Here is a 20061-nt window from a genome sequence, read left to right as displayed (position 1 = left end):
TTTTTGCAAGTGCTGCGGACAGGATTCTACCACGTTGTATTGTGCTCATGCAGTAACAGGACGTCAAAACCACTAAGCATCCGCAGTCGGTCGAGCGCGTGGCCGTTCGCCTGACCTCTACTGGACATCGCTTCGTCGTAGCGACGGGATTTGTTTAGAACTTGAGAGTGGAAATGAGAAAAAAAAAAAAAAAAAACGTTGATAATCGCCCGAGCAGTCCGGATTACGTAGGCGGATAAAAGCTTGAATACGGGACGGAATGGTGCCTTCCAATATCGAGAGCGACCGTAGCCTTTGCACCAGGTAGAGCGTCCCGGCTTTTTCAGTGTTATGTTAGGATACGCGCAGTGGGATCACTTGAAGGCGTCCGTAGGAACATAATGAATAAACAGCGCTACATACTAGGACGAAGATCAAGAAGCAAACAGGACGGGTGCTTGCAAAGGAACGCTTTTAAGAGAATCCGTACTGCAGGGTGTGAAAGTTGACTTTCACACCAGAGCGAGAGAGAACCCTACATAATACAGCAATAGAAAAGACATGTGGGCTAGTTGGCACGGTGACATAATGAATAAACAGCGCTAAGGACGAGGACGAAGAGCAAAGAGATAAACACGACGAGCGCTGACTTGCAACTGATATTTATTGAAGAAAACACAGAATAAAAGCCCCAAGTCAAGCCACACTAAACCACACACTAATCAAATACCAACAATTAAGTCATGGCAACTCAGATCACATGCCATATTCAAGAAATCTAACCTCCTTACTTGTTAGAGCGATGGACAGGTCACTGACACATTCTTCACCTAATCGCATGATAAGCCTGGCCTCAATGATTTCCCCCTGTTTATCCGCGCCGGATGGGCATCCAAAATATTTACGTGGAAGAAAAGGTTGGCAGCCTTCACACATTCTGTTATTTTGCGCAAAAAACACGACACAAAGAAACGAGGTAGACAGGACAAGCGCTTACTAACAACTCAGGTTTTTATTGACGGAACATTTGCTTAAATACAGCAGCTGCTCTTATCAACAAGGAGAAGAAAATAAGGGACTTCGCATACATATCAGATCAGCACAGATCCCATCATCGCACGAGTGAATGCATGCTTCGAGTTTTTAATTCTGCGCAAGATAACTGAATTCTTTTTTTGAGAGCAAAATTGAAGGATTGCTGACACACGAGTTACCCGATTTTTCTATCTCATTAGGCTCAATTATCTCTCTTCCAAGTTGAGTCTTGCACCGGCGCAGTACTGACGTTTTTTCGAGCGCGGGAGTGCAGTTGCGGCAATTCCGAATATGGTCAATCATTTTGCTACCCGAATTGTTCCTGACATCTCTAGCGTGCTCCCTCAGCCTATCATTAAGGCACCTCCCAGACTGGCCAATATACTGCTTACCACAGGCAAGCGGTATCGAGTACACAACGCTCTTTTTACAGGCCACGAAGCGCTGCTGGTGGCGCTTCGAACAAGCGACGCCCTCCTCCTCCGAATTCACTCTCTTGCAGATCCTGGAGAGCTTTTTTGGAGCGGTAAAAACCACTCTAACACCAGCCCGATCTTCTTAATATTATGCGAGATTCCGTGCATATACGGAATAACCGCCACTTTTTTCTGGTCAATTTGATCGGGCATGCTGGCTGGTTTCTTCAGCAGGTTCTCGGCCGTTGATGCCAGTAAGGCCGGTTGGCAACCTGCGCTTGAAAGGCGCTGTAACTGGATGGCAAAGCTGCGTCCTACCAAATGCAGGCAGGACTTGCTCAGAGCGTTGGAAAGGCACGATCTCACAATGCCTCGTTTTACGGCTTTGGAGTGTGCCGAGCTGAAGGGAAGCAAGGGCTTGTTGCCTCTGGGCTCGAAGGCCCAACATACGTGTTCCCTTGAAAAATGAAGCCCTATATCTAAAAACCTAATGCAATTATCTTCCGGTAACTCGTGCGTCAATTCTAATGGTGCTAGGCACTCTGCGAACGTAGTTAGATGCTTATGTACACTAGCCGAAAAAGATTCTTTGTCACAACCTACGAACACAATGAAATCATCAACAAATCTAAAAACTTTTAAAACGTTAGTGTCGCGAAGGCAGTCATGCAGCATCTTGTCACGTGTCGCTAAAAAGATGTCACTAAGACATGGTGCTAGGCACGATCCAATGCATACTCCTTGTTTTTGAATTACTGTCATATCTTTCCACTGCGCATACGTGGAAGTCAGGTACATTGTTAACAGTTCGACGAAGTTGTCAACCGATGGTTTATCGGAATCTCGCATAATATTAAGAAGATCGGTGCTAGGGCTGGTGTTAGAGTGGTTTTTACCGCTCCAGAAAAGCTCTCCATTATCTGCAAGAGAGTGAATTCGGAGGAGGAGGGCGTCGCTTGTTCGAAGCGCCACCAGCAGCGCTTCGTGGCCTGTAAAAAGAGCGTTGTGTACTCGATACCGCTTGCCTGTGGTAAGCAGTATATTGGCCAGTCTGGGAGGTGCCTTAATGATAGGCTGAGGGAGCACGCTAGAGATGTCAGGAACAATTCGGGTAGCAAAATGATTGACCATATTCGGAATTGCCGCAACTGCACTCCCGCGCTCGAAAAAACGTCAGTACTGCGCCGGTGCAAGACTCAACTTGGAAGAGAGATAATTGAGCCTAATGAGATAGAAAAATCGGGTAACTCGTGTGTCAGCAATCCTTCAATTTTGCTCTCAAAAAAAGAATTCAGTTATCTTGCGCAGAATTAAAAACTCGAAGCATGCATTCACTCGTGCGATGATGGGATCTGTGCTGATCTGATATATATGCGAAGTCCCTTATTTTCTTCTCCTTGTTGATAAGAGCAGCTGCTGTATTTAAGCAAATGTTCCGTCAATAAAAACCTGAGTTGTTAGTAAGCGCTTGTCCTGTCTACCTCGTTTCTTTGTGCCGTGTTTTTTGCGCAAAATAACAGAATTCTTAGGCACCAACTAGCCTGCAAAAGCGTACTCGCAAGCCTTCACACACCTTACAATGCGCAACCAGATTCGACCCCCTACCAATCTCTAGTGATATCTCGTGCTCTCATGGTATGTGATTAGTGTGTGATTTGGTGCGGCTTGGCTTGGGTTTTTATTGCGAAAGCAATATTACGCCAGGTCTAACCGCTCGTCGCTGCGTGCCGTGTCCGTGTCCTAATTTAAACAGAAGAAGAAAAAGAAGGAGAAGAACGCTCGGTCACCCACAGCTAATGCTTTCGCTCCATATTCGGTTCAGCAGCGTTGAACCCTTCTCATTTTTGTTCTGTGACTTCATCAATATATTTCATTGGCGAGTCAGCGCTCGTTGTTGTTGTTATCCAAATAACATATGGCACATACCCACAGAGGGGACCGGCCAACGATTGGGTGGCAAACAGGAGCGCTCGTCCTATTTGCTTATTTGCTCTTCGTCCTCGTCTTTAGCGCTGCTTATTCATTGTGTCTGCATAATACTATCTGTTTCTTCAGTCAGTTTGGCTTCTCTGCAAAGTGTTCCGAACACCGCTCTCAAGGTATAATTTAGAATAGGCTCTCCACGTCGGAGTGTTTTTTTTTTTTGTTTTTGATTTTGCTGTTTAGAGATTTGTATTTTCGAAGTAGCGGCGATTTGGACTAATTACGCCAAACGCAAATCAGGTGCGCTATAGCACAAGGGTTCTCACTTTTATTTCGGATCGCGCATACTTATTAGCATACATTCGTAATCTACCGCGCCATGTGAACGGCCATACAACCTAGAAATAAAGCCTTGCTTTCTCCGTGCCGTATGAACGTATACCTAGCGCGTGTCCTGTGTCTTCTTCTCTTGTGTGTGTCTTCCCGTGCGCTTTATCTTCAGTCAAATTACAATGCACCATCTAGCCCAACTTCAAGTTTGGTTAAACGTATACCTGCATGGCCTAAGAGTAATTGGCTGGGCTCGGGGCCCAAAAGTACCGGTGGGTTCGACTCCCGTCTCAAAAGTGCTGCCCAAGTTGGCAGCTATTGCTAATTCGGCCATGACATACGTGTTCTAGTGACATAACACAAACCGCCGACACGGAAACGAGTGTGTCGCATCCGCGTCACTCTTACAGGAACTTGGCAGCTTCAGACATGCAACAACGCCTAAATGGATGAGTGAAGAATCTAATATTGAGGCACTAAAAATTTAAGCGATATATACCTCTGCGTGGTATGCGCAAGCTGTTTGTAAAGCGAAGCAGACATTATGTACGTTGTAGAGTTGTATGATTAGATGATTATTTAACAAACGTAAGCAACTCCCTATCTTAAGGGGCAGTATGATGATGCGAAATTCAAGGCCGTCAAATTAAATATGAGTCTGATATTAAAACCTTCTCTATTGGTGATAATGTGGCCTCACTGCGCGTGGTATTGTCACTAAAATCATGTTAACTCCTTGTTCATTATCGAGTAATAACCTTCTATTTGACTGTCTTCAATTTTGAAAAATTATATTTAATGTTAATCTTCATCGCCATTTGAGTCCTTGATGGGTTCAAATAAAGTTATTCCACCATCCACCATCTTACGATCGAAAATAAGAAGTGTGATTAGTTAGTGTTTAGTGAATTATTCATCTGACCATCAACCTCTATGACGCACATGTCTGTCTTGCTCAACCCATCTGCACATACCGCAGAAATATGCCTGTCATAGTTGTCTTTTAAATATTGATTTGTAAACAGTTAGTTTAGACCTGTAAGCAACATCTGTGTTATAGCCAGTGTAATATAGGCCTTTAAACAGCACTACCACACATGGCGCGGTGGTAGTACGAAATGATGGACGAGATGATGATAGCACCGCTTCCAAAGCATCCCCTTTTATACATCACTTCATAAGTGGTCTTACACGATAGTGTTGTGTGGCCGAAGGGTCGTCGCCGTACCCCGGAATTGAGATATTGCGTAAAATGCGTGTCCGAAAAAGTTGTGTGGCGCTGGCATGCGGCGACCACCGTAACTGAGTCGAAACCTGACACGTCGTTGCCAAGACAGATGGCTCCTCTGCGTTCTAAGTTTTAAATTGGGTTTCTCAGCGCACACTGCGCGTATACGTCTATTTTTCAACAAGAAAGCTCCCCAGACCATGCATATACCTTGCCCAGACAGCCACAGACCACTATCGCGTCATATCCTCAAGGTGGAGCTTGTGTGTCTCCCTAATTTTTCAGCACTGTGGAACTTACGACAACCTGAGGTAATCGCTCAACATATGTTCTTCCATTCCTATCATCCCGCTACTAGTAAAGCAATCACTCGGAAAGAAAAAAATTACGCGACGCCGATGCGGTGACGAATAGGGAGCCTGGGCTCATTGAAACTATCAGTGAAGCTGCTTGCGGTATGGATCGTCGGAGGCTGCCCGGCGTCGGCGATACAGAGTAGACACGAGCAGTCCAACCTTTGGCTGCTCTTCCATGGCTGTGGCTGATGAGCGATAAATGCAACTGCTTATGCATGCCCCAGAGCGCGGTCCGACATTTGACTCTCCTCCCATGGCTGTGGCTGAGGAACAACAAGCTTACAGAGCTTATTCACGTGACTTCATGCGGCTCTACTGGCAGCCATGGTATGGTCCCTTTAGACCATAGCCATAGAGCGCAACACAAAACGAAAGAGAGAAAGCATCTACAGACCAGCGCTGCAAGGTCAAATTGCTGCATAACGCGACCTTTTAGAGTGCTAGCAGCAGAGTTCACGCTCCAAAAAAAGTGCGTAACAGTCGACTGGGCGGACACCATGTTTGCCGATGGCAGCGCACCACTGCGCAGCTGGCTTCCTCAGTGCTATCTTATTGCGAACTCTGCCAATTTACTCGTATAATGAAACGCTCTTTGTCCTTTTCAAGTAAAATGGAAGAAATTCTTTTCTAATTAATACGATAACTGCTTGAATAGTTCAGCACTTCTCATGTATTCGAGGGGCTGTTTGATGCGCTTCTGCAATCTCGTTAGGACGAGAGGGCTGCCTATTATACATTGCTTTAAACAATTAGGTTTTGAGGTTGTGTATAAAAGCTTCTTGACACTGTGGCAACTTTAATACCCCTGTCAAACGAACAATTCCGATCTCCATTGAGCTCGATCTGCGCTCAGCTTAAAGCAGATCGAAGTTGACACATGGCAACTTTCAAGTTCAATCGAGCCCGCGCCTGCTTGGATCGAAGCCCCTTCCTCGACCGCTCTTGAGTTTTCCACACGGTTTTCAAGCACACTCAAGAGCGGGCACCGACCGCCCTCGTCATCACTGAGCTCTAAAATAAAAGCGAATGAATGCTATAGAACCTCAAATATTAACACAGATATGTATTAAAAGGCATGGTACGACATTGTTAGAACGTTATGCTTGTTTATATTAAGGTATCTTTATAATCTTGACACTACTGTGGTGCCACCTAACGCACAGGAACGAAACTTCTCGACGCTCATTTAAAACGCCCCTGTAGCACCGGATGCTTCAATCAGACTCGAACTAAAACATTGATCAATATGTACGTGGAATCTCCTAGTAACGCGAAAACTGTTGCGAGGTGCGAAGATGTGTACCAAACTTTGCGCAGTAAAATGTAAAAAAATGCATCCAGTCGAGGCTTACTGCACGTTTTTCATTGCCGCGTGTTCCCATCCGGCGACTAATTTTACTTGGTACACTCTGCTTTTCTACGAAGCATACCGGCTGACTGTGTCTGGTGGCGTATTACGTTAGTCACGTATATATATGGGTAATAAAAGAGACAATGTATATTATTGTTTGAAGTGGCATCTTCAGGTGTTGCAGTTTGATGCAAGAGCAAAAATTTGAGATCGTATTGATTTCTTCTTTTAAACCAGTGGCAGATATAAAATGCACAGTGACAAGAGAGCGAGTGCCAGTTCTCAAGAAGCATTTGCGGTTATTCAGCCATTTGGAGCACTCAGTGCGAGAAACGGAAATGCAAGGGTGACATTTCTCATAACCACTGTTTCGCTCGTTATTCTGCGCGATCGAAATGGATCAAAGTTGCACAAACACCTCGCGATATGATAAAGTCACAGTTAAGTAGATGTAAAACTGAAGAAAAATGCTTTCCTTTAATGCGAAATAATTACTATTACCACATTATAAAAAAAAAAACCGGCGGCGTGTTAAAATAATGGTACAATTAATCACGAGAATGCCTTCAGTAGGTGGTGTTTGGCCAGTGACGTGGGTTGCAGGCTTGGAGGTGGCATGTCTGTGTGTGTCATCTGTTACTTCTCACTATCATGCCTCCGGCAGGTTAGCAGATGGCATGGCAGGGTGCCGATTGGTCGACTGTTTGTGTGACGTCACGAGGCCACGTGACATGACACATTCCAATTTGGGCAGCAAATTTGAGATGAAAATCGAACTTACCAGGACCCTTGGTTCTCGAGTCGGGCACGCTACCATGCAAGCGCATTCAAGCTTGGGAAATCAGGCCTGGTTTTATATCTATGTCACTCCTGCTAACTTGATAAGCATGCACCGCGGTCCTCCAACACGAGCATGCGTCTGGCCGGCGGCAGTTCGCAGGTCACGTAGAAGAACACTGTTTGGTGGGCCAGCCTCGGTGACGGGATAGTCCATGGTACGAAATTCGGACACCGTCACCACACCGGTGTACGTCGCGCCGCACGTATGAGCGCATGCATAGTAATGAGTGATGGAACGCAGCGTTCTATAGTCATATGACTCATGACTAATATAAGTTATGCAACGTGCATTACTGATCACTTTATGTGTAGTGCATTGTAAGGTGTAAAGTATGAACATAGTCATGATATATTAATGCTTTCGTATTCTCACACGTAAGCTGTAATAAATATATCTGCCCAACTTGTTTTCCGTACAATGTGTATCCAAGAAGCCTTAAGTAACATTTAAAAATGATGTAATTGAGACGGGAATGCTTGTTTTAGACAAACCATGGGCTGCGCTTTCTGCGCACACCAATTTACCGGCGCGCTGAAATTTCAGCACCCTGATCTGGCTTGGCGAAGACGCTGGCCAAGATTGCGCGAGCCGCCCGCTGAACCGTGACGGGGTTTATCCGCCGACACGAGAGAAACAATGAGCTCCGTTCCACCTCCAGCGTGTTGATCGATAACGCATTGTCGGTCGACGAGGCAGAAGAAATGGGGGTTGTTTAACGCGAGCCCAGAAACCCACCGGTCACATTCGTCGGCAGAGTTCCGCCCGTGACAGGCAATCCACGACAGACACCGTGAGAAACCGTTTTCGAAGACCGTCGCGGCGACAAGAAGAGAAGTAAACACTCTCGTGTCGATCTCGCTGATAGTGTGCCGCTGATAGTGTGCCGCTGCGACCGCTCCCGTGAAAGGGCCTCGTGAAGACTAGATCGATACCGAACAAAAACTACGTTGTACGCGTCGACGACAGAAGTGACGACAATTTGTGCTCGTGCCGGATGACGCAGAGGAATCCTCACCGTAGTTCCACGTCTATGTGATTGGAGGGGCTCGCATCTCGTAGTGTTCTGTGTGGGCTGAGCAGAAGATTTTTCTCCTGGACCTCGGAGCATTAAATACCACCACTACAAGCAGAAACAATGGAGGAGACGCCGAAGTTCGGCGCGATTGACTACGGTGTTCTGTGCGCCATGCTGTGCGTCTCGTCGGGAATCGGCGTGTACTTTGCATGGCGGGACCGCAGAGATCAGTCCAACCAGTCATTCTTACTGGGCAACCGACAGCTGGGGCTGCTGCCCGTCTCCCTGTCGATGATGGCCAGCCTGCAGTCGGCAACCACTGTGCTGGGCTACCCCGCCGAGATGTACTACAGGGGAACGCAGTTCTGGGTGGCCATCTTCGGGTTGGCCATATCCAACGTCGTCGCGGCGGAGGTCTTTCTGCCGGTTTTCTACAGGCTACAACTGACTAGTGTGAATTCGGTCAGTGCTCTCTCCCACCGCGACCTTAACCTTCCCTTCGGCTTTACTTCCTTTGTCTTTCTGCGTGTGCTATCTTATCGGGCCATTAGGTGTCCAGGGGTGTGCGCTGCCAGTTGGTAGCATCGAGGGTACGGAATACTATATGCGGTGTTAGAGAGGGTACGGCCTACTATATGCGATGTTATAGATGTCGGAGTCAAATGGGCACCGAATGTGTCAGAGGGCGAAAGCCTGATGCATGGCACAGTGTTAGCGCCATTGCGACAGCCAGGCGTCCGGATACAGCAATCGCACTGCGCGACCTTTTTTTGGAGGGCGTTGAAATGAATGACGTCTTATTTCCCGCGTTCCTAAAACAAGATTGTTTCCCTTCTAAGGAAATAAATCATAGGTAAGAGAAGTTTGTGACATGAATGGCAGCTACTTCGGCTTGTTTTTAGAAGGAGAGCTGTTTACCTTTTACGCCAGAAAAAGAAGCTGATAATGGCTTCCTCAATAGCGAGTGATCTGAACACTTCGCTATCGCGGACATTGATATCAGTACAAAGGGAGCCACACGCGGAAAGGTTGTTTGAGCACAAGGCCAGCGACTTTCTTGAGTTGCCGTACGGCATTTATTGGATAAAACAGCGCTCGCATACTGCACGTAGCCTATCCGCGAAGCAACTGTGCTATCCGACGTTATTTCGCCCAGTATATGTATTCAAGAAAATTCGACTGTTTCCGGGAATTCTATAATCAACCCTTCGTTTTTATAAATAGACGGCGTTTTATGGTTTTTTGTTTTAATCGGGCTGTGGAACCTTTTGAGGTTCCGATGGGGGATTATCAGTGTTTTCCTGGAAAGGATAGGAAGGAATGCTACCTTTATTAAAGCACGCGTTTAATTGTGTACCGGATATCTGTCAGGAGCGGGCGATACGCTTCTATACTTCTCAAGTAGCTTCGAATGCGGTTAATTGTTTGATAACTCCTGCCTGTTGATTGAGGTTTACTTAGCTGCAGCTCAAGCAGGTCCCCAGCAACACGTCGCAGCGGTCCTTGAATTACTGGCCCAGATAAGGAAAATGAAGACACGAAAACAGCAGTGACTCGCCTGGTTAAGTGAAAATGTGTAAATGGGCAAAAAAAAAAGAGGTTGTAAACGTTTTTAGTACAGCTATATCTCGAAAAGAAAAACAAATAGAGATGGTACATAATTAGTTAGCATTTTTAATTATCTTGCGCAGTGTTTTCTTTTTCCACGCACTGAAATAACTGTCACTTGTTGAGAACACTTATCTTATCACCACCGCCAAGTTGTGCTTTGCCAGGAACTCCGAGACGCACAGATAGGTGTGACTAAAGTGTTGTCGTGGTGCAACTGCCAGGTATCGGCGATCTCTTCTCGCATTCAAGCAGCCCTTTTCCTTAAAACTCTTTAGTACAGCCACGTGTAGTAGGCAGCGTTGACTGCCTTGGGGTGCGACTTCTTTGCGAGCCAAAATTCTTACGCCGCAAACCAATTAACACGGTTTTTACTTTAGACTTGCGCGTTGCCTCCTTGGGCAAGGGGACTCTGAGGCGTGCCATTTTAATTCTGAAGCTTCGTTTCAAGGTCGCACATTGAACCCCGTGTTTCGCCACCGGTGATGACATTCTCCTAAAAGATGAGGTACAATGGGCACATGTTTCGAAAGTTCTCATGCAATTATCACTCGGTTCCCCGCGTAATCGTCAGTCAGCAGTTTGAAGTTCAACTTGAAGATCTTCTGACACTTTTTTGTGATGTTTTATATTCTCTTCAATTTCTATAGTTTTTTTTTTTTTCTCGGAACAGAAAATAAAAGCACTGACCTTGCGATCTTCAGTGTTATCAATAAGTGCCGAAAGCAGTTTCCTCGAATCGGCACTAGTGTAGCGCACACTTTTCAGCTTTTTCAAGCTCTCGCTAAAAATGTTATGCAGAGTCGTTCTCGGAATACCGAGAGCCAGCCATAATTTGCGCACTCATTTGGAGTCGGTGGTCAAGCGATCGCGAACACGAGACACATTTTCGTCAATTCTGTCACATATTTTCGGCCCTCATTAAACAACTTTCACCACCTCGAAACTCACAATACGAAAAGACAAAGTCACCGTATGCAAAATGCGAAATGAGTCACTATAGCGGCGTCAGCGATACTTTTGTAGAGGTTAGCACAGAACTCTTTGGTGTATACCTTTGCACGAGTGTTGCCTTCATTTCTCGTCGAACACCGCTATCAGGAGGCTCGCGGAAACAGCAGTACCAACGCTCATAGGACTCAGGTAGTGACAAAAAGAGAGTCACCCCCACCTAACGCAGCCAGCCTGAACACGCTGGGACCAATGTGAGGCAGCGATAAAAATAATGATAATTGCATCACTTTCAGGACACATCTTATATTAGCATCAATGGAGCTCGCTGTATATTCTTGTACGTTGTTTTTTTATTCGAAAATAAACTTTCAACTTGAAATTCAAGTGTACCATGACTATAATGCGAGAAGTGCAATAACATGACTCTCTGTGTAGCACTTTCTGGCTCTGCATGACGCTACGAGCACCAGGAAAGTCGGGAGCGGTGCCAAAGAGAAAGAGCTTCTCCGCCACTAACACGCATGCGCCGAATGTCGAAATGTCAACGCCGTCGTACTCGCCTTACTGAATAGCCGAACGTCGTCGAGGGCTGGCGGCACGCTGTCAGTAGGAAAGAGTTTTCCTGACCCGTTTCGCGATAATTTCTCCTCGGAGGTGTATATGTGGAAGAGGCCGACTTTCCTGTTTCACAGCAAGCGCGGCACGTGCCCTGGCACGGAACGGATTGTAGGAAATCCGCAAAGTGTTTGTCCTTTCTCCTAATAGGCGTAGACGCCTCAATGCGCGCTGATCGTCGCTTTGTCACCGCATTCTTCATGTTCGCCGAAATAACATCATTTACATTTACACGGGGCGCATACGAAGCTGAGCTTAGTATTTTTTCCTGTTTCTAAGACGCTGTCACGGATATGAGGTTTCACGCAGATATGCACAAAGAAGGCTGTAGGTAAAAGACAAAACCGGAGAACGGGATATTCCGAATATTTAAAGTCGTTGAACGCTGAGTTCGTTATTTCTTAATTTTTCCACGTCTTTATTTCGCAGCGCTTAGACAGTAACCTGTTCCTCTCTTTCCAATGTCGGATCATTCAAGCCCAATTCTATGTGAAGGAGGAAGACTACATTTCCTGTTTTATTGCTAGGGTGATGTGTTCTCGAGTGCGGAACAGAGTAGGGGAAGGCCTCAAATTGTCTGTGCTTTTTCCTGATTCGTATGTCCGCCTCAAGTGAGCCTGGAACATGGGTACAAATGACTAAGTCCTATAGTACACCGCGTCATTGTTTTTAAGAAAAAAAAATTGAAATTAATAGATGCGTTCACATAACTACAATACATTTGTGGGTGACATAATGTCCTAATTAGAAAAATAAACATGTGATACGCTGTTTACGCAATGAACGAGTGACAGGCTTTAACCACAAAGTAAAATAACAGGGAAGTCGTGAGCTCTGCTGTGTAGGGCCACCCAAGACAGACAGGTCACGGCAGAGAGTTCTGACAAAATGTGATTCACTGGAGAAGGTAATGGCAACCCACTCCAGTATTTCCTGCCAAGAAACCCCTATGGCCAGTCACAATTACTGATTGGTTTCCGATTGAGAAAGGAGTGAGGCAAGGCTGCGTATTGTCGCCCTGCCTATTTAACCTATATGCAGAGTGCATCATGAGGAAGGCCGGTCTGGACGAGTTTTCAGCTGGAGTGAAGATTGCTGGAAAACGTATCAACAACCTTAGATATGCGGATGATACCACTTTAATGGCAGGAAGTGAAGTGGAACTCAAGAGACTTCTGATGCGCGTACAAGAAGAGAGTGAGAAGTTTGGGCTTAAACTGAACATTGAAAAGACAAAGATCATGGCGTCATGCCCTATCAAGTCCTGGAGCATCAAGGGACAAGAAGTGGAAGCTGTGACAGATTTTCTCTTCTTGGGCTCCAAGATTACCTCGAAAGGAGACTGCAGCCATGAAATTAGGAGACGCCTACTTCCGGGAAAGAGAGCCATGGCTAACCTTGACCGCCTAATAAAGAGCAGAGACATTAGTCTGCCAACCAAGATCCGTATAACTCGTGCTATGGTCTTTCCAGTTGTGATGTATGGATGCGAGAGTTGGACTGTGAAAAGGCTGACCGCCGAAGAATTGACGCGTTTGAATTGTGGTGCTGGCGAAGACTCTTGAGAGTTCCTTGGACTGCCAGAAGGTCAAATCAGTCGATATTGTCGACCATAAGCCCTGACTGCTCATTGGAGTGTCAAATTCTAAAGTTAAAGCTGAGCTACTTTGGTCATCTGATGAGAAGAGAGGAGTCGCTGGAGAAAGATTTGATGTTGGGAAAGGCTAAGGGTCACCGGAGAAGGGGTAGGCAGCGAACGCGATGGTTAGATGGCATCCTCGAGGCACTGCAGATGAAGTTATGTGATGTTAGGAAAATAGTGAGAGACCGGAAAGCGTGGCGTGACATGGTCCATAGGGTCACGAAGAGTCGGACAAGACTGAACGACTCTTCGTGACCCTATGGACCATGTCATGACACGCCACGTACACGACTGAACTGAAAATAACAGGGCTGATGTCAAAGCGTATTTAGAAAGAAAATCAGAGGAGGTAAAATGAAAATGGAGTGGATTAACGTAAGAGAACCCACATTACATGGACGAACTCAGTCAGTGGCGTTTGATCCGCAATAACGTCGAGCAATGTTTTTCAACATCCTTGCTCTGATCGCTCGCACGATGTTGCATCGGTCATATGAAACATCTCTGCCAGGATCTGTGACTGTCTCTTACCGTCCAATGCCAATGCTCCCTAAACCTAGAAAAGAAGCAGACTAGTTAATGTTTTCGTTGTTATTAGCATGCGAAGTTTCTTTATGACGTTCCATATATGTTTTCCGGCAGTGTTGATAGTATTTTGGGATTATTTCACGTGATGAAAAAAAAAGATATGAAACGTGATTTTTTTTTTTTTTTTTTTTTTTTACTAACAGTCTTGCTTCCGTTTTCCGCTTTGTTCAGTATCTGGAGAGGAGGTTCCGTTCAACCGCAGTACGGTTGCTGGGTTCACTGACATTCATCGTGAATACGGTGAGTAGCACGACGCTGCCAAGTGCGAGAAACGAAGTTAATTTTGCCTTATTTGTATATTAAGTGTCATTTTTAATTGCCAAGAAATAAGTAAACCTGCGTAACGTTACTCAACTGACATTATGAAAAAAATCATCAAGCAACAAGAATGGCATATTTTTTTTTTTTTTTAATTTACATGTTCCCTTCCGTCTACCACTATCGACATTTTCCCCGTAGGCTGGAACCTTTTATAGGATTTCTATAACGTGGATGCGACGAGTCTATAGGCCACATTCTTTTTGTGTGCCCGATATACAGTGAGGAAAGGCAGTGTCTGTGCCGTACGCTGGAGTATCTAGATGGACGCCCATTGACTGAAATTAAGATTTTAGGTCCCTGGCCACGGCGATCGTCTGCGGTGAAGGCCTCCCAGGCACTGCTCCACTTTATGAAAAGCACAGGCCTAATCGAAAGATTATGAGTTTGGTATGATATGACAGTGACGTGATGTGATGTGGCATGTCTGTTATGTGACTGTACTAACTTCAACTATCCCTCTCTCACAACTTTTATATCCACTCATCCCCTTCCCAGTGCAGAGTAGCAAACCGGTTCCTTTTACTGGTTAACCTCCCTGCCTTTCCTCCTCATCTTCTTCTTCTTCCTCCTCCTCCTCCTCCTCCTCCTCCTCCTCCTCCTCCTCCTCCTCCTCCTCCTCCTCCTCCTCCTCTTCTTCTTCCGCCTCCTCTCTATAACGTGCCAAAGTGACTCAGGCTATGAGTGACCATGACCTCACTGCGATAAAACGTTTTGCGTTCGCGACCGTTTGTCAACTAAACCCAACACGAGATAGGTGTGTAGAAAAAGAGGCTTTTGCAGAAATGCTTTTTCGATACTTCTCTGCTGGATGTGTGTTATCTTTCCTTTGTTAGATTCTCTACATGGGAGTTGTGCTGTACGGGCCGTCGTTGGCTTTAGAGTCAGGTAAGCTATCTCTTCCTATCTTACACAGATGATAACGAAAAGACTGAAGTTAGCAACCAACAGAGCAGTGTAGTTATGACGCTCTGCAAAGTAACGGAAACGTAAAAAAGTTACACTTTCTAATTTCTTTTTGCGATATCTTTGCTACTTGGCGTAACTAAATAAGTGTGTAGCAGGTTGGTATCAAAAACAACTAGTTAAGCAGATTGACGGAGGTCAGCACTGCAGAATCACTCGGAAATTTTTGGTGTTGGTGGGCCTCGTAACAATTCAGTACGTATCAAGTGTAAATGCAACGAATTTGAAGTACCTATATGAAATTAACCAGTCACGTAAGTGTTGTTAATAAATATCACTAAACTTTAGAATAATTATGGCACTCCAGCATTCTTCTGGCACAGGTGGCATTGCTACTTGACATAAGTACTGTGTATATGCTGTAGATTTAGCACCAGCATATGAAACCTTTTTTATATAATATGGAAAAACGCACAGTGCTGTAGCCCCTTATCACGACGCAACTTTTTGTGGTTTTTCTTTGATTTTCTTTCATTTTTCAAGTCACCGGTTTCCCTGTGTGGTCTTCAATCGTGGTCATCGGTTTGATCTGCACGCTATACACTGCGCTGGTGAGAACGTCTGGTTGGCTCCACAATGCAAATAATAATAATAATAATAATAATAATAATAATAATAATAATAATAATAATAATAATAATAATAATAATAATAATAATAATAATAATAATAATAATAATAATAATAATAATAATAATAATAATAATAATAATAATAATAAATATACTGCTCGGATTACGACATACGTATATGCGACGGTGTTTGCCCAAAAGTAAATTTTACTTGTTGTTTTAACTACACTTCAAAGTACTGTCCTTGTTGAGACGGATATAAGATGTTCCGTATGGGCCACGGAATGTTTCTTTTTTAATAGCGACCGCATTTGCAACCATTGCGAATCAGGATCATTTGACCTCGAGGCCTCATTCTCACGACCTTTAATTTCTAGCGGTCTAACATAGACGTTCATTCTATAAAAATATAGATACAATAGCTTCAGCCAGATAAGCACAAGCTAACATTTGTAGTTCGAGTTCCGACTTTACTGGACGTATTGGTTTCACGTCCAGCTAAAGGCCAATGACAGCGCACCCGAAGATAAACATCTATAGAAACGCCAACTGACCTTGGGAACCGCGAGTTACTTTCATTTTGCTGTCTAGGCGGAACATTTTTTTTATTCACACAGTCCATTTTCCTCTTGACATGGCAGTGACACGGAGGTCGACCACTGGGTGCGCATCAGGCCATGCAGTGGTGCATCGGTGTTTGTTTTGCAGGGAGGAATAAAAGCGGTGGTGTGGACGGATGCCTTCCAGATGACCATCATGATAGGCGGCATGCTGAGTGTCGTCATATGGGTGAGCAACATTCTGTGTACGACTCCATTCTGGCAACTTTCGAAATGCGCGATGAATGCTGGAATGCAGAAGGCTGGGGCGAGGCAGTCGCAACGCTCTGAATTGCAATTTACTATACAGATGCGTGGCAAGCTTCAAAGAGCGAGATAGAAAGGAAGTGCACCGTTAGAACTATGCTCTCCGTTGCCCACACTAGCGAGCTCGCAATTATCATCTAACTGAGAAACGCGCACTCGGTAAGAGCCTTTGGTATTTGCTTTTCGAGTGTAGCTTATTAGGCGCTCGTTCCTGGTTAGAGTAGCGGCGCTGGCGACTGCTGCGACTTCCGTGATGTAGGCGAAATTCCAGGCCGTCTGCATTGGATGCGCGGCACTTGCTGTGTATTTGAGCATAATTTCAGGTATTCCAGCCAGTGTTGGTGTGGTTAGTTGCGCCGCAAGGTACAAGAAAGTAAACATCTTTGGTCACAAGTTTTTTGCGGCCGAAGGGAGATGAACATACCGCGCCGTAAGGGAAGGGGGGAAGGTGGGAGTGAAAGTGGAAAGAGAAAGAAGTACAAGTTTACACGCGACGATTTTCCGTGTGCGTATGATCTTAAGTCGAACGCGGAGAAGCCTCGCTGTCAGAGCCCATTTGCCTGCACTAATGCCTGAGAATCTGCTCTTACACAAAAGACACAAAAGATGCAGCCAGTTACACTGAGCGGTCGCACTGAGCCGCTGAACGCGATATTGCCGAAACAGCGCCGGATTTTTAAAATAGTACGCTTGTCTCTACCTTCCGCGAGTTTCAACAAGCGACTCTTTCATCATCGTCCTAGAAAGCGAGTAAACGTCTCTAAGATCTGGTCACAGTCGCACAGTGCTATTTCCGAAGTTGTCTGAATTTTCTTATTGAAGGTCGTTGTACACACTCTAATTAAGCAAGAAAAGTGTGGAATATATGTTATATGGAGTTTAAAGTCCCAAAAGTGAAATTGACTATGAAGGATACAAAATTAGCAGAATAAGATGACGCGCATTTGAATAAAAATTTTCAAAGTATAATAAAATAGCTCAACACACTGAGTGTATAATTGTCGCCGAAAACTCGTGGAAAACGTTTGCATTTGCGATCAGATGCTGCGAAAAGCAGCATTGCATGCTCGCTTTTTTCGTCGTTGTTGAGCTGCACCAAGGCTGTTGCGGACTTAGCCTTGAGGCTATTATTTTGTCGGCAGTTCCACTGCCGTATGCACAATTAAATATCACTAATATGAAAGATTCAGGGCCACCATGAAGGCGAAAACTGTTTGCCAAGTGTATGAATCCTCTGCCGCACGTTCACTGACATCACAGAGTACACGAGCGCCTTGCTTTTCGTGTGCGTCTAAAAGCGGCTGCCACGGCCGGGATTCGATCCCGCATCCTTCGGCTGAGCAGTCGAGCTCCGTAACCACTCATCCGCGGCGGGTTCAGATATGGCGAAAGTGTTTACTGCGCACCACATTACTTCGTCCGCATCAGTAGAATCGGTAGCTCTGCATGTTTCTTCTTCCTTTTTCTTTTCTTTTTTTTCAATGGAAGAGTTTGGAGCGACGTGGCGTTTAGTATGCAGTCTCTCGAATGTCTTGACAACGCTATACGCTTTATTCTGTAATTTTCAGAAAGGTTTCGTTGTGCAAATATTCGCAGGGTGCTGCAAAGGCCGGTGGAATCGCCGAGGTGTGGACAATTGCTGCCGACGGAGGCCGCGTGCAGTTTCTGAAGTGAGTGCGCCGCATTGCACGCAGTGCTCACATCCTCCGTATAGGCGACCGATTCTGTGGAAGCTGTGCCTCGCTCTCGAAAAAGAAACTGAGGCCTAAAAACATCTTGGCGAATGCTAAAATGTTTCACAAACCAGCGGTTGTGCAGGCTATCAAACGCCGAATGTGAGGTTTTGGTAGGTTTCGAATGTGAAACAATGTGAAACTACGTTCTGACGAACTCCCAAAACATCATCGCAAAGATCGGTTCTTATTACGGTTGTTAAAGGCTGAGCGAAAAAAAAAAATGAAAAAGCAAGAACTCGAGTGTTTGAGACGTTGTGTGCTATTCGAACAGACAGTGCGCCGTTTTCCGAACGAGTATTGTCCATTTATTCCCTTCAGAAGAGAGTGATTCTTTATGCGAGCTGATTGCTGTGTCGTTCAGCACGCAGTTGGATGCGCACCACTCCAACTCGCTGTGGACTGTGCTGCTTGGGACAACGTTCGTGTGGCTCGCCTCGTACGGCACCAGCCAGACGCAGGTGCAACGCTTCAGCAGCGTCTCCAGCTTGAAGAAGGCTAAAGCGTGAGTGTGAGCATATTTAAACGGCGGTAAGCGTGACGTCACATTACGCGTGCCAACAGCCAAAACAAAAAGAATAGCATCAAGAAGCGTTTAGTAACCTATAGGTGATCAGAGCCGCTACATTTGGCGACGGTGCGACGGTGTTTGTATATAGCGGCGACAACATTTGATGTTAAGTGAAAGGCAGGCTTTAGGGAGGTGGTAAATTATGCGCAATGTGCTATGGATTAGTACTTGGCGAGAATATTTATGTAAATATGCTCACACGAGCTTCTTCGTCGGTCAAGAGCGCGCAGTTAGATTTTGACATTATTTCTGCAGGTGTCCCCTCCCAGCGCCCGTCACGTTATTACAGCCCTAAGTCAGTCGCTGTAAATTGCAGGACCGCATTGCGTGAACGAGGTGGAGGCCTATAGTACATTTACTTGGTAACTGTACGCATCACAATTTGCGCGTAAACCACTACGTAAATTGAAATTTTAACCCCAATGATTGAGAATTAGGAGTGGTGTTTCGGCAACCGTTAGAACATCTGAAGGATAGGCGGGGGGCGGGGGATGGGTCAAGGATTTCATTTGTTTTCATGCGCTATGCATAGATGCGGGCAGTATAGAGAAAAGTGAGAGCAGTGAACGAAATATAATATTGGACTACAGAAAAATGAGTTAGGTTGCGTTAGTCGTGGTACTGAACGGTGCATGGTTCAAGAATATACTAGGAGTTTCACAGCACACTACGTTGGCAAACGATTATAACTTTGAGATATTCACTCACAGGGACCTTGTGTCTGCTGAGTGCTATTAAATCACGCACCAGTCTATATTTTAAATTGGCACCATGTTTACTGGTAATTCTGACGTAATTTGTCTGTGAGGTTTGGTTGATAAATGGCTGTATACAACTTTGTCAAGAAAACTTACCTACAGGCGTATTGCGGTGAGGTTAGAGTCTCCAGAAAGGGAAAGAAAGGTGCTATAAAATGACTGGTCGTCATTTACTATTTTTGTGAATATTTCAGGTTAAGAAATGTATAGTTTTCGATAAATGAAGGGGAGGCACATGATTTTTCCCGCTACCCTAACTGCTAACACATCTCGTATGTCCCCCAAAAATGTCGCGAACCGCTTCGTATACTTTTCGTCCGTTGGTGTCGAAACCTAAGTACGGTGCATACGTAGACTGCGTACCCTTTGCGGCTAACCGTTTCTCTTTTTTTTTTT

The 20061-nt window shown here is 45.3% G+C and overlaps 1 protein-coding gene across 2 annotated transcripts in view; it reads left to right on the top strand.

The window, feature by feature from the left end:
- Positions 1-8335: 8335 nt before the first annotated feature.
- Positions 8336-20061, top strand: part of LOC146186104 (sodium-coupled monocarboxylate transporter 1-like) — a 31397-nt gene continuing 19671 nt past the window's right edge. For both annotated transcript variants that reach the window (XM_084607035.1, XM_084607036.1), the window contains exons 1-7: positions 8336-8936; positions 14053-14121; positions 15036-15087; positions 15649-15716; positions 16446-16526; positions 18200-18273; positions 18701-18841. In XM_084607035.1, the coding sequence (XP_084463161.1) occupies positions 8595-8936; positions 14053-14121; positions 15036-15087; positions 15649-15716; positions 16446-16526; positions 18200-18273; positions 18701-18841 (827 nt within the window). In that variant the 5' untranslated portion in view covers positions 8336-8594. The remainder of the gene's footprint in view (positions 8937-14052; positions 14122-15035; positions 15088-15648; positions 15717-16445; positions 16527-18199; positions 18274-18700; positions 18842-20061) is intronic.

Source organism: Amblyomma maculatum, chromosome 6, assembly GCF_055883805.1.
Source record: "Amblyomma maculatum isolate TAMU_Amacu chromosome 6, ASM5588380v1, whole genome shotgun sequence".
In the NCBI taxonomy this organism is placed as follows: domain Eukaryota; kingdom Metazoa; phylum Arthropoda; class Arachnida; order Ixodida; family Ixodidae; genus Amblyomma; species Amblyomma maculatum.
This window is presented reverse-complemented; position numbering and strand designations above follow the sequence as displayed.